General features: G+C 38.3%; 1 protein-coding gene across 1 annotated transcript; it reads left to right on the top strand.

Moving 5' to 3' along the window:
- Window positions 1-5,776: 5,776 nt before the first annotated feature.
- LOC114755491 (extensin-like) lies at window positions 5,777-7,332 on the top strand. Its single transcript, XM_028944366.1, has 2 exons — window positions 5,777-5,780; window positions 6,911-7,332. Exons 1-2 carry the CDS (start codon window positions 5,777-5,779, stop codon window positions 7,330-7,332), a joined length of 426 nt encoding a protein of 141 aa, XP_028800199.1.
- Window positions 7,333-14,853: the final 7,521 nt, after the last annotated feature.

The following is a 14,853-nucleotide window of genomic DNA, read 5'->3' as shown; positions in this document are numbered from 1 at the left end:
CGAAGATCACTCATCATTTCTTCAAAAGAAGGGGTTTAAAATAAAAGGTTAAGGTGCGGATTTAACAACCATGTTTTACAAAAAGGACAACTGGCACCATTTACTTTTGAATGGTACTAAAGTAGACACAAACATTAAAAAAGAGCGCTTTTTAACCACAGCCGTTGAAAGGCCTAACGTTGACGGTTACAAGGATGGGCGTGAGAAAAATTTGACCTAAAATGATGAAGTGGCAGGGAGAAAATAGTGACGTGGTAGAAAGAAAATGGTGATGTGGCTGAGACTAAGGTGATGTGGCTGAGACCTAAAAATTGGATTAAGTGTGAGGCGCGAAATCAAACATTAAGAGTAGGAGGCAAAGCGTCGATGGGGTAAGGAGAGAACGAGAAAGCTGAGAATTAAGATTCTTGTAGGGTTCTGAATTGGGAAACTGAAAATGTGAGAAATCGAGATAAGGGTTAGCAAGTGTGGTCATCAAAGAGTATGTGAACGAAGATTCTTGAAGGATTACAGACGAGGGAACAACAGATTCTTCACAGGTAAGCATCGATTTAGACAAAAAGTTGTTGTATTTTTAAGTTGAATAGTGAAATGGCGTCGAAGCCCTTAATAATTTGGGGATTTACTTGTTGCAGTGCGAATGGCGACAAACAAGGGTGATAATGTTCCTGTCGAACCGGGCAATGTTGACGCAAATGGAGGAGACGACACGAAGGCCAAGAAGTACGAGACATTGGAAGAGAAGCATGCGAGGCTACTTAAAAAGGTGAGTCAAATGTTTGATTTGGCAAAACGAAGTGTGCAAAGGACGAAGGAAAAATTGAGTGAGGGGCATGGAAGCATAGGTGAGTGGGTAAGAAGAAGTAGGGAAAATGAGAGATGGGTCTGGGCCAATCAAGATGAGAGAGAGGTAGGGGGCAATGAAAATGACAGAGATCCAGAACAAGAGGTGATTGAGTGTGTAGATGTAGATGGTTTAGAAGAGATAGATGATGATGGAATTGAAGATGTCAACATAGGGAGGAAGGGGGAGATAGTGAGGATGACGTTGTTAGAGAAATTGACAAAGGGAAAAGAGTATTGGTTATGGATGAGGATGACGAAAAAAGTGAGGAAGGGGGAGATAGTGAGGATGAAGAAGGTTCTGATAGCGAGGATTCGAATTATGTTGGAAATAGTGCCAGCTCTGACACTGAGGAGAGTTTGGTGGATGATTTTGAAGTATCTGAAAATAGTGAAGAGGAAGATGAGGATATGGGCCTTAATGAAGATTGTGAGCCTCCAGATGAAAGAGTTGGGCTTAGCGTGTTGGAGGGCTTGGGAGACCAGCCTTTCTTTATGTTAGGCATGACTTTCTTAGACCTAAATGAGCTTAGGAGCGCCATAGACAGCTATGCTATTTCGAAAGGGGTGAATATCAAAATTATTAGAAGTGAGAAAAGGTTATTAAAGGCAATATGTGAAGAGGGCTGCCCATTCACCTTATATGCATCGAGAGATGGGAATAATGTGGGCTACAAGGTGAAGACATTGTGCAATGAGCACAGGTGTGGTAGGGTTTTCAAGAACCCTAGGGCAAGTGTGAAGTGGCTAGCCGAACACTTCAAGGAGAAAATACAGGAGAGACCTAATTACAGCATATGTGAAATGAAGAATGATGTTGAGCGTGAGTTGAAGGTCTACGTGAGCTTACATAAGTGCAAGAGGGCAAAGAGGAGAATAATACAACACATGGATGGGAGCTTCGTAGATGAATTCTCCAAGTTAGAAGCTTACTGCAATGAACTGAAAGTGTCAAATCTTGGGTCAGATATTAGTGTGGAGATAAGTAACGAGGCTTTGGAACAAGGGAGAAGAGTTTTTAGAAGAATGTATTTGTGTTTTAATGCAGCAAAGGTATGATGTTTAGATTTCTGTCACATATGGTATAATCTGTTAATTTGTTGTTTTATATTTCAGTTTGTCCTGATGAGTCAAAATTGTTGGTTTAGGTTGGTTGGAAAGTTGGGTGTAGACCATTGATTGGAGTTGATGGAACATTTCTAAAAGGTAAAGCTAGAGGGATTCTGTTAACTGCTGTTGGTTTAGATGCTAACGACTCATTGTACCCGTTAGCATTTGCTTTGGTTGATAAAGAGAATGGTGTGAATTGGAGTTGGTTCATTCAGTGGCTTAGGATATCACTTGATCTTCACAATGGTGGCAAAGTAACTTTCATGTCAGACATGCAGAAGGTATGATTAGTTACCTTTGCTGATTTACATATGACTTATGTGGTTTTAATGAGAACATTTAATTGACTAGTTCTATACATGTAGGGATTACAACATGCTGTGACAGAGATACTTCCAGAGGCCGAGCATAGACTTTGTGCAAGGCATATTTATGCTAACTGGAGCAAAAGGTGGAGAGGGAACGAGATGAAGAAAAAAATTTTCTCTTGTGCTTGGAGTACGTTTGAAGAACAATTCAAAGACAATCTCAAAGCACTTGGAGCACTTAACAAAGAGGCAGCTGAAGCAATGGTGTCATACCCTATATCTGCTTGGGTAAGAGCTTCTTTCAGTAATAGATGCTTGTCTTGGGTTGTAGACAACAATATGAGTGAGAGTTTAAATGCTTGGATTGATGAATATCGATATCTACCTGTTATTAGAATGTTTGATGGGATAAGGGTTAAGATGATGGAAAAATGGGCTGAGAGTGAGCAAAATGTGAGGAATTGGAAAGGCAACTATAGTCCAAAATGTCTGGACTTATTTGAAGCAAATAGGTTGTTGTCCTCTACATGTAGAGTTTTTTTCAATGGGGATGAGGGATTTGAGGTGACTGAGGGACAAGATAGGCACACAGTATGTCTCACTAGGAAAACGTGCACGTGCAGGGCATGGGATTTAACTGGAATCCCATGCCAACATGCTATTCGTGCTATGTATCACTGTAAACTGGAGCCCCTCACCCATATCTCACGCTATTACCACAAGGACACCTACATTGCTAGCTATAGGACAAAGTTTGCACCTGTGAGGGGCAAACAATTCTGGGATACAGAACAGTTTATCCCTATGCTACCACCACCTGAGTGCACATTGCCTGGCCGACCAAGGAAAAAAAGAATCAGGACAGAAGAAGTAGCAAGAAGGACAAATGTTGCCTCTAGGAAAGCTGCTCAAGCTACGTCAAGTAAAGCTGGCATGAGCAATGGTTCAGAAACACCACTTGTCGAAAGAGTAAGCAAACGGGGACAAGTCAACAAATGTGGCTTCTGCAGGAAAGTTGGGCACAATAGAAGCACTTGCACAGAGGTAACTTGTGCCAATTTCTTTATATTCATTTATTACAATAACTATAAGCTAACTTTTCATTTCTTTCTAGGCACCTCCCTCAAATAAGCCTCGACCTGGTAGAAGGAGGAAAACAGCCAACCAAGGCACAACACAGCAACCATCCAATCCCACTTCACCTTCACAGCAACCACATAGTCCACCTACACAGCAACCACCCCCTCCACCTTCACAGCAACCACCCAATTCCACTTTACCCTCCCAACAGTCGACAAATCATCCTCCATCGACACAACAACCACCTAAACCTTCCAAACACATAGCAAGAAAGAGGGTTGTCTACAAGCCCAGAGTTGAGTGTGGAATGGGTATAAGAATTGATGAGGGAACTGGGAGAACCGTCTACAATGTAAGTATTACTAGACACTATTCTCTTCCATTTTAATTCATGCAAAGTTACTGTCATTTAAGCAATGTCATTGACTTATGCAGCTTGGAATGCGTTCTGAGGTGGTCATTGAGGAGGGTATTGCACAGGAGTATATACAACACTACGTGGACCCTCAGAGTAAATTTCCAATCCCAAATGAGAAAGAACTTGACTGTCACGAGCTTTAAAACGCACTGCACCAGAGGGTTCCAGGAGGATACCATTCACTAGGCAAGGGACCGCTGTTTCACAACCATCAACACTACCATTTACACCTCCTGGGTTGATGTGGAAGGGCCAACGAAGCATTTCAAGTGCCCACCTCCAACTGCAGAGCCAAATGATGAAGACAAGAAGCAAGACCAACTCTAAGAGCTCTGACATTTAGATTGCTTAGAAACATTTAAGACTATGTATTTGACTATTTTGTACTACGTATTTCGTTACTTGGATTATGGTTACCTTATTGCCTTTTACATGGGATTATCACTTCCTAGGTCTATATTTTGGTGAACCAATGCTTAGTCTTTCAGATGGATGCCTTCTTATTTTGCAAGTCCTATGTGATGTAACTCTTTTAGCAACATTAGTGGCATGTACAAATGTCCATTATAATTAATTAAGGTTATTATCTTATGTTACATCTTCAGTTCCTCATTATTAATTAGGTTACCTTTACATCTTATTTAATTCATATGTTCTTCTCTTCTATTATTTCAATTAACATTATTGCCATCAAAATTACCACCCTTGTTATATAATTGTTGGATCAGTAATTGCTTCACCATGTGAATAATTCTTGAGAGAAGACCAAAGATCAGTTCTCGAATATGTATTCAAGAAGACCAGTTCTCAAATACGTATTCGAGAAGACCATTTCTCTAATATATATTCAAGAATATATTCGAGTAGCTTATCGATAAGTTCATTTATCAAACAGCTTATCGATAAATATATTCTTATTTATTCTCGAATATATTCTTGAATATATATTAGAGAAATGGTCTTCTCGAATACGTATTTGAGAACTGGTCTTCTTGAATACATATTCGAGAACTGATCTTTGGTCTTCTCTTACACTTCACATGCGCCCCACCTCGCTTTGCTTTGCCCTAGCTCTCAATGTCGACGACAAAAGCGACCTTCGATGACAACATTGACCTTCGGCATCAACTTTTATTTTGTCGACACAACAGTGCCACGTCACCATCTCATTCACCAACATGTCGTCCATCTTCTTGACACCGTGTCATTTACAGACGTCTGTTTGCCTAAAAGTTAACTCAGGGTATAATTGCTACGATAAATTAGGGGCAATTAAGAACCTTAACCCTAATTTTTTCATCAAATATACCACGAAGTGGTCCATAATTGTTACAAAACAGCTATCATAACCCATATCTCCTGACATACAAATATATTGCAATCAATTTCACACACTCCTACTTTGTCAAATACAAAACAACTACTGCAACCGATATCATTACAGACACTAACATTGCTCTTCTAAACTTTCCTCACTTCCACATCATTCAGCTCATGTCTGCGTTTAAGCTTCTTTAATTCACTGTGAATTACATTGAGCTCTTCACTTAGTCTCCGCCCATGCTCTCCTCTTTGGTTCTTGCTACTTTCATCATATAGTCTGTCAATATCATCTAATAGCTCCTTGATCACAGTGTTTGCCCTCTCACCGAAGTCCCCATCATGCCAAGAGAAATAGCCACATCCCCCATCCTGTCGTGTTCAATACCAACATTTCAACCACGGAACCAGGGAAGAAAATAGCATTTTTCACAGCAAGAAAACCACTTCATACCTGGTCATAGTTTGGGCAGCCATAAAACCTCCTACCTGGGTTATTATCAGTCCACGCCGTCCATCGGGGGTGTACTCCATGATGGCAATACCTCATCGGCGGTTCATAGTTGTCCTCGCAACTAGGTTGCCTCAATAAAGCAAACCTTCTCCTGTATCTTGCCGTCGATGAGGACGATGATGATGCCATGAACTTCACTTTTAGACCTCACTTTGTGTACTCCCTGCGTCTTCGCCTTCTTCGATGGGTATAAATGTGGTTGCAGGGGAAGGCGTTTGGACTTTAATAGAGTCATTGAACTCTCTACCTGCCACGTCTGAAATGGTTTGAAGCTTAACACTTGCCAGGTGGAGAAAGATGTGGAACCCACTTACACAAAATGGACGAACGTTTGGGCCTTCCAACGGCTGTGGTTAAAAAGCGCTCTTTTTTAATGTTTATGTCTACTTTAGCACCCTTCAAAAGTAAATGGTGCCAGTTGTCCTTTTTGTAAAACATGGTTGTTAAATCTGCACCTTAACCCTAAAATAAAACTAACTTAATGAGGGTTATATAACAGTGTCTATCCAGTGAATTTGTTCCTTGAATAATGTACAATCGTCATGTTCCAATCTTTGAGGATTATTTTGTGGTAACTAGTGGTATTAGTTGAATTATAACAAGCACATTTATGAGATTGAGGATTTTAATATATACCAAGTGCTTGCAATACTTGTTTACTTATCATTATTTTGCACTTTTCCTGTGTTAGATGGTGTGTCTTATTGATATTTATGATATGCTTTTTTGGTTTTGTCTTTCAATGTGTAAAGTTTCAATTCAATAACCGATGCCTCGCACGGGTATGACGTCTAGTTTAAACAATTTTATAAGATAATGAATTTAAAAAAAAACTAGATTCAATAAGCTTTTAATTAAACAACAATCCTGTTTCACACTTATATTTCTCTGTGCCACTGACGTGGTCCACATTTTGAATTGTTCTATTATTGTTTTGTCAGGGAAAATGTGTGTAAAGTATACAACTTTGCTACGCGTGTGTGATGATGGAAAAAATTAAAACATTATTTTATAAGTTTTTTTTTTTGGCTGGTGAAGAAACTCTTTTCTTTTTAAAATTTATCGAAGAACATTATTCGCACATCTAAATGTGATATCACATTATTAGTGAGCCTCTTTCAGGTGCATTATATAAAATATAACGAAGGAGTCATACTTCTCGATGACGATCATATAATAAAACATTTTTCAAAGTTCTCTCATTTGAAATATTGATATTGTTACATTGATCTGTTCCCTTCTCATTATTTAATCCCTCCAACCAATCGGTGGAACACAAGTCCTGCAGGAATTTTTCTATATAAAGGGTGGCATTAGGCTCTCAAGAATCCAACAAACAGCAGAAGCAACTCCTATTGTTGGAGTTAAAGAAACATGGAAACCCTAATGGCTTCTGCTACTCTCACTCTGTTGTTGCTGCTTGTGTCTCTAAGCATCTTGCCATCGAAACCTCTGCAGATTATGTTTACCCATTTCCTCCTCCTCCAATGAAAAAACCCTATTACAAGTATCCTTCTTCTCCACCACTTACGAAGAAGCCCTACATGTACCCGTCTCCTCCTCCACCACCACCGAAGAAACACCATGTGTACCCGTCATCTCCTCCACTGAAAAAGCACTATGTGTACCCGTCGCCTCCTCCACCGCCAAAGAAACACTATGATTACAAGTCTCCTCCTCCACCGAAAAAAACACTATGTGTACCTGTCGCCTCCTCCGCCACCCAAAAAACACTATGATTATAAGTCTCCTTCTCCTATGAAAAAACACTATGTGTACCCGTCGCCTCCTCCACCACCAAAGAAACACTATGATTACAAGTCTCCTCCTCCATTAAAAAAACACTACGTGTACCCGTCGCCTCCTCCACCGCCAAAGAAATACTATGTTTACAAGTCTCCTCCCCAGTTTACAAGAACTGTATGTATCCTTCACCACCCCCTCCTTACCACTACTAGATCCAGCGTTTTCACTGCTCGTGCTCCTTGGTGTGTATAAGCTTAGTTCCCTCTCTCACTCCACTACTTCTTATTAATTTCTCATACTTCAGTTCATGAGGCGTAAATAAAGGAATTGATGCTTTTGTTTTAATTTAAATTACAACATGAAAAATTAGTGCTTTTTTTTTAATTACTAATGTGATATTAACAAAATATATGCATACATGTTGGTGAGAACCCACAAGGGAAAAATCCCACGAACCCACAACCGATCTGAATATACGCACCCCAAGAACGTAAACAAAGGTCTGGTGATCTACTTGAACCCTTGAACACGGAAGAACAAGGACCCGAAGTGTTGAAAGACGCCACAAGATTGATCAAGCCTTGATAAGTCTGTTAGTTCAATGAAGAACCCTAGAGAGAACTCCTCTCAATCAGAAATTGCAAAATGCAAGTTTTCATTCAAAATTCCAATCTCCTCCCAAAATGAGGGTTACAATATCTTATAGAGGATACATTCAAGATCTGACCTAAAAAGCATTAAATGCAATCTAGAAAATCAAAACATAATAAATTCATAAGGACTTGATTTAGGTAACTTGGAAATTCAAAAGTCAAATCTGCCAACTAATTATGAATTTTCGCACAAATGCATTTAATGAAATATAATCAGCATATCAAGCCCAAAATATGATTAATTAGGCCCAAATGAGTCTTCTCATGTGTTGTACTTGATCCAAGCTCCTTAAATTGAAGTCTCCAAGCCCAAGATATGATCAGTAGCTCCATTTTCAGCCCAAATGACATTAGTGACATCCTCAGCATTTTTATCCAGATTTGATACTCCAATAAATGCCATTTGCTTTGTCAAGGTGTCTTGCACTAGCCCACTCAAAGCTTCCTTAATTCTTTTAGCTCTTGCTCTTGTGATTGGTCCAGTTGGGATTTGCAATGGATCATTGGAAGTTGAGGAGTTAGCTTGCTGTATCGCATCATTCCCCCTCTCCTCAAAAGGATTCGACCTCGAATCATCACCTGCATCAAAAGGAGATAAATCAGCCACATTGAAAGTAGCACTAACATTATACTTACCAAGTAAATCAATTTTGTAAGCATTGTCATTGATTCTTTCAAGCACTTGAAATGGACCATCTCCTCTTGGAGCTAATTTGGACTTTCTTTGAGCTGGAAATCTTTCTTTCCTCATATGCACCCACACCCAATCACCAGGTTCAAAGAGAACACGCCTTCTTCCTTTGTTAGCCTTGGATGCATATTGCTCATTTTTCTTTTCAATTTGTTGTTTCACTTTTTGATGAAGTTGTTTCACTGTTTCAGCTTTTTTTGTCCCATCAAGACTGGCCCTCTCATCAATAGGCAATGGTAATAAATCCAAGGGAGTTAGTGGATTAAAACCATACACTATTTCAAAAGGAGAATAATCAGTAGATGAGTGCACACTCCTATTGTAAGCAAATTCAATGAATGACAAGCAATTTTCCCAATTCTTCAAGTTCTTTTGAATCACAGTTCTAAGCAATTGAGTTAAAGTTCTATTAACTACCTCAGTTTGTCCATCAGTTTGTGGATGACAAGCAGTAGAAAACAATAATTTAGTACCCAGCTTACCCCACAAAATCCTCCAAAAATGACTCAAGAATTTTGTATCCCTATCAGAAACAATACTTTTAGGAACACCATGAAGTCTTACAATTTCCTTAAAGAACAAATCAGCAATGTATGTGGCATCATCAGTTTTATGGCAAGCAATGAAATGTGCCATTTTAGAAAATCTATCGACAACCACAAATATGGAATCCATACCCTTTCTTGACCTAGGTAAACCCAAAATAAAATCCATTGATATATCTACCCAAGGTTCACTAGGCACAGGTAATGGGGTGTACAAACCATGTGGCAAGACTCTAGATTTAGCCTTTTTACAAGTTATGCATTTAGCACAGATTCTTTCCACATCACGTTTCATTTTAGGCCAAAAGAAATGTTCATGCAAAACATCCAAAGTCTTTTTCACACCAAAGTGACCCATTAATCCTCCCCCATGTGCTTCTCTCACAAGTAATTCTCGCAAAGAACATTGAGGCACACACAATCTGTTTTCTTTAAACAAGTACCCATCAATCCTATAAAACTTTTCAAATGCTTTCTTTTCACAAGCAAGAAACACTTCAGCAAAATCAGCATCAATGGCATACAATTCCTTGATATATTCAAAACCAAGCAACCTAGCATTTAGAGTAGTAAGAAGAGTATACCTTCTTGACAATGCATCAGCCACCACATTTTCTTTACCTTTCTTGTATCTGATGACATACGGAAATGTCTCAATAAATTCCAGCCACCTTGCATGTCTCTTGTTCAGCTTACCTTGACCCTTAATGTGCTTCAAAGATTGATGATCAGTATGAATTACAAATTGTTTAGGCCAAAGGTAGTGTTGCCAATTCTCTAATGCTCTTTTAAGTGCATAGAGCTCCTTGTCATATGTTGGATACTTCAAGGCTGCTCCATTCAACTTTTCACTAAAATAAGCAATTGGCTTTCCTTCCTGCATCAAAACAGCTCCTATTCCAACTCCAGATGCATCACATTCAATCTCAAAAGTTTTGTTAAAGTTAGGCAATACTAATACAGGTGCAGAACACAATTTATCCTTAAGCCTAATGAATGCAACATCTTGTTCTTTATCCCATTTAAAACCAACAGACTTTTTAATAACTTCAGTGAGTGGTGCAGCAAGTGTGCTAAAATCTTTGACAAAGCGCCTATAAAAACTAGCCAAACCATGAAAGCTTCTCACCTCAGTTATGCTTTTAGGTGTTGGCCATTCTTTAATAGCTCTTATCTTTTCTTCATCAACTTCTATTCCTTTAGCACTCACCACAAAGCCAAGAAAAACAATTTTATCCATACAAAAATCACACTTCTTCATATTTGCAAACAATTTTTCCTTTCTCAAAACATCAAGCACACAATGCAAATGATTCAAATGCTCATCAAGATTCTTGCTGTAAATCAGAATGTCATCAAAATAAACCACAACAAATTTCCCAATGAAAGCACGCAAAACATGATTCATTAATCTCATGAAAGTACTAGGTGCATTAGTTAACCCAAATGGCATAACTAACCATTCATACAAACCATGTTTTGTTTTGAAAGCAGTTTTCCATTCATCCCCTTCCCTCATTCTAATTTGATGGTATCCAGATTTCAAATCAATCTTAGAAAAGACAATAGAACCATGCAATTCATCAAGCATATCATCTAATCTAGGAATGGGATGGCGATACTTTATAGTGATGTTATTCACAGCTCTGCAATCAATGCACATCCTCCAAGTTCCATCTTTCTTTGGGACCAAAAGTACCGGAACAGCACAAGGACTCAAGCTTTCTCTAACATATCCCCTTGCCATGAGCTCTTCCACTTGCCTTTGAAGTTCCTTTGTCTCTTCTGGATTGCTTCTATAGGCTGGCCTATTAGGAATTGTTGCTCCTGGAATGAAATCAATTTGATGCTCAATTCCTCTAATGGGTGGTAATCCAGGTGGAATCTCCTCTGGGAACACATCAACATATTCCTGCAATAAAGAACTAACAACACTTGGAAAGGAAGAGTTAATGTCATTAGTATCCAAAAAGGATTCCTTGTAAACAAGGAGAAGCAAATGTTGTTCAGCCAAAAAGGCATTCCTCACTTCACTTTCTTTTGCATAAAAACTCAATTTCTTTTTCTCTTTTCTCTCTTCATTTTTTTTCTGAAATTCTTTTTTTGAACTCTCATCTTTTCTCTCCTTTTCACTCCCATTTCTTTTTGATGTCTCTCTCACATTTTTCATATCACTCTCTTTTTTATCTCTCTCTTTTTTCATCTTAAGTTGATCCTCATACACTTGCTTTGGGGTCAATGGTACAAGAGTAATGGGTCTGTTGTTCATTACAAAAGAATATCTATTTGTAAGCCCATCTTTCTTTACCTTTCTATCAAATTCCCAAGGTCTTCCCAAAAGTATATGTCCAGCATGCATAGGAACAACATCACATAATACTTCATCACAATACTTCCCAATTGAAAAAGAAACAAGAACTTGCTTATCAACTTTAATCTCCCCACATTCATTCAGCCATTGCAGCTTGTATGGTCTAGGGTGTCTAACAGTGGGCAAATGTAATTTCTCAACCATTGTAGTGCTTGCAAACACCATCAATTATCAAACTACATACCTTGTTATTAATGAGGCAGCGAGTATGGAAAATATTTTCCCTTTGCTCATTCAACTCATCTTCCTTCACTTGACAATTCAAGGCTCTTCTAACCACAAGGCATTCTCCTTCCACAGCATACTCAATCCCATCATCACTAGCATCTTCAAGTAGGGGCATGGAGTCATCACTTTCACTCTCACTTTCAGTCACAACTTCATTATTTTTCAGAATCATAACTCTCTTGTTGGGGCATTGAGAAGCAATATGACCTGTACCCAAACACTTGAAACATTTTATATCCCTATTTCTAGAAGTTTGGGAATCAGATTTACCTTTGCTCTTTGATGAAGCTTCTTCTTTGCCTCTAGTGGTCTCCTTTTGGATAGCTTTTTCTCCTTTCTTCCAATTCTGTTTGAAAGAAGAAGTTGATCCAGAATGAAATTTTGAAGCACCTTTTCGCTTGAGTTGCTTTTCCACCTTAATAGCCATATGCACCATGTCTTCTAGTTCTACATAATGATGCAATTCAACTATATCAGCTATATCTTTGTTCAACCCACTTAGAAATCGGGCCATTGTTGCTTCTCTATCTTCTTGCACATTAGCTCTTATCATGGCCAATTCCATCTCCTTATTGTACTCCTCTACACTCCTAGGACCTTGTGTAAGGGTCTGCAACTTTTGATAAAGCTCTCTAAAATAATGGTTGGGAACAAATCTCTTCTTCATTAGAGCTTTCATTTCGCTCCAAGTTGTTACAGGCCTCTCTCCATTATTCCTCCTATTAATACCCAATTTATCCCACCAAACAATGGCATAATCAGTGAATTCTATTGCTGCCAACTTCACCTTTTTAGCTTCAGAATAATTATGACACTCAAAGATCATTTCTATTTTCTTTTCCCACTCTAAGTAGGCTTCAGGATCATTTCTACCTTGGAATGATGGTATCTTCATTTTGATGCTCCCAAGGTTCCCATCTACTCTATCTCTCTCCCTTGGGTTATTTCTCCCATATCTTCTCCCATACCTATCCCCTCTATGCCTATTCCTTATCAGTTCAACTTCAGATTCAGAATTGACTTCATCCTCACTACCACCAACTTTGTTATTTTCAGATTCAAAGTCATCCATAGAAACCTCCCTTTGCCTTCCATGCCTTCTAGGTTTAGGTTGGGCTCTTTGCAGATTTACAATCCTTTCATCTTGTCTATCCATTCTATCCCTTATCTCTCCATAAACCACATTCATCCGTTGAAAATGTTGCTGCATTGCCCTAAGGGTGTCTTCAATATTCATTGGATTTCCACTACCACCAGATGTCCCATCTGCATTAGACATTGTGACTTCAAGGAAAATTAATTATGTTAGTGAAGTAAAGTTCCTCACAAATTTCCTCACGTGTTTCCCTCAAGAATGACACTCAACACTCGTGTTTCACTCAAACTTGGCTTTTAAATTGAGGTATATCACTCTTGCCTTTTTCCACTCTGAAATCCCTCTTGAGGCTCTTTAAAGAACTAAACAATTTAAACAAAGCAATCACAATATGCAGAATCAGCCAACACTTAGGAACTTTGAGAAATTAAGAGTATTGAATATGGACCTTCAAGAAAAGTCAGAAACTCAATTGACACAAGTATTGCAAAAGCCAAAATAGAATTTGGATATGAAGATGATTTGCTCAAAACACTGCCAGCACTATAATTTCTTTTCGTTTTTTTTTTTCTGTCCCTTTCTTTTGGGTACCTTTTTTTTTCCTTTTTTTTTTCTTGTCTTTTCCCTTTTCTTTTCTTTTTTTTTTTTCACTGAATAATGCAAGGAAAATCACAAAAATACCATAAACAAAACAGAACAAGCAATCTGAACCCAGAAATTCCAGAAAACGCGTCCTTTTCAAATGGGTATAACTTGCCCTACAAAAGTCGGATTTAGATGAAACCAAAACGAGACGAAAGAAGGGATTCCGAACTATGAAAATGACCTATTAAACTTCACAAAACTCAACGGAAAAGTGAATGGACAAGGATGACAATTTCGGTGATGAACAGAAACGCAGAAGACGAACAGACACAAGAAAAGGCACCAAATGAAGAACGAAAATGAAGGTAAACTAACAGAAAAATATGACCTGAGTTTAGATCCAAAGCTCTGATACCAAGATGGTGAGAACCCACAAGGGAAAAATCCCACGAACCCACAACCGATCTGAATATACGCACCCCAAGAACGTAAACAAAGGTCTGGTGATCTACTTGAACCCTTGAACACGGAAGAACAAGGACCCGAAGTGTTGAAAGACGCCACAAGATTGATCAAGCCTTGATAAGTCTGTTAGTTCAATGAAGAACCCTAGAGAGAACTCCTCTCAATCAGAAATTGCAAAATGCAAGTTTTCATTCAAAATTCCAAATCTCCTCCCAAAATGAGGGTTACAATATCTTATAGAGGATACATTCAAGATCTGACCTAAAAAGCATTAAATGCAATCTAGAAAATCAAAACATAATAAATTCATAAGGACTTGATTTAGGTAACTTGGAAATTCAAAAGTCAAATCTGCCAACTAATTATGAATTTTCGCACAAATGCATTTAATGAAATATAATCAGCATATCAAGCCCAAAATATGATTAATTAGGCCCAAATGAGTCTTCTCATGTGTTGTACTTGATCCAAGCTCCTTAAATTGAAGTCTCCAAGCCCAAGATATGATCAGTAGCTCCATTTTCAGCCCAAATGACATTAGTGACATCCTCAGCATTTTTATCCAGATTTGATACTCCAATAAATGCCATTTGCTTTGTCAAGGTGTCTTGCACTAGCCCACTCAAAGCTTCCTTAATTCTTTTAGCTCTTGCTCTTGTGATTGGTCCAGTTGGGATTTGCAATGGATCATTGGAAGTTGAGGAGTTAGCTTGCTGTATCGCATCACATGTTATGGTATATTTTATTTATTATCAATTTATTTAATTTGAAACTTCTTTAAATGTCATATAGATACAAATATCTAAAACTAATTTAACCAAAATAATTGATTTTGGTATAAAATGCCATAAAAACTTTATTGAAATTTTATTCTGTTGAA

The sequence above is a fragment of the Neltuma alba genome, unplaced genomic scaffold (genome assembly GCF_004799145.2).
Source record: "Neltuma alba isolate B1F8T4 unplaced genomic scaffold, ASM479914v2 tig00010278_pilon, whole genome shotgun sequence".
NCBI lineage: Eukaryota > Viridiplantae > Streptophyta > Magnoliopsida > Fabales > Fabaceae > Neltuma > Neltuma alba.
Note: the sequence above shows the minus strand (reverse complement) of the source record. Positions and strands in the feature narration are given on the sequence as shown.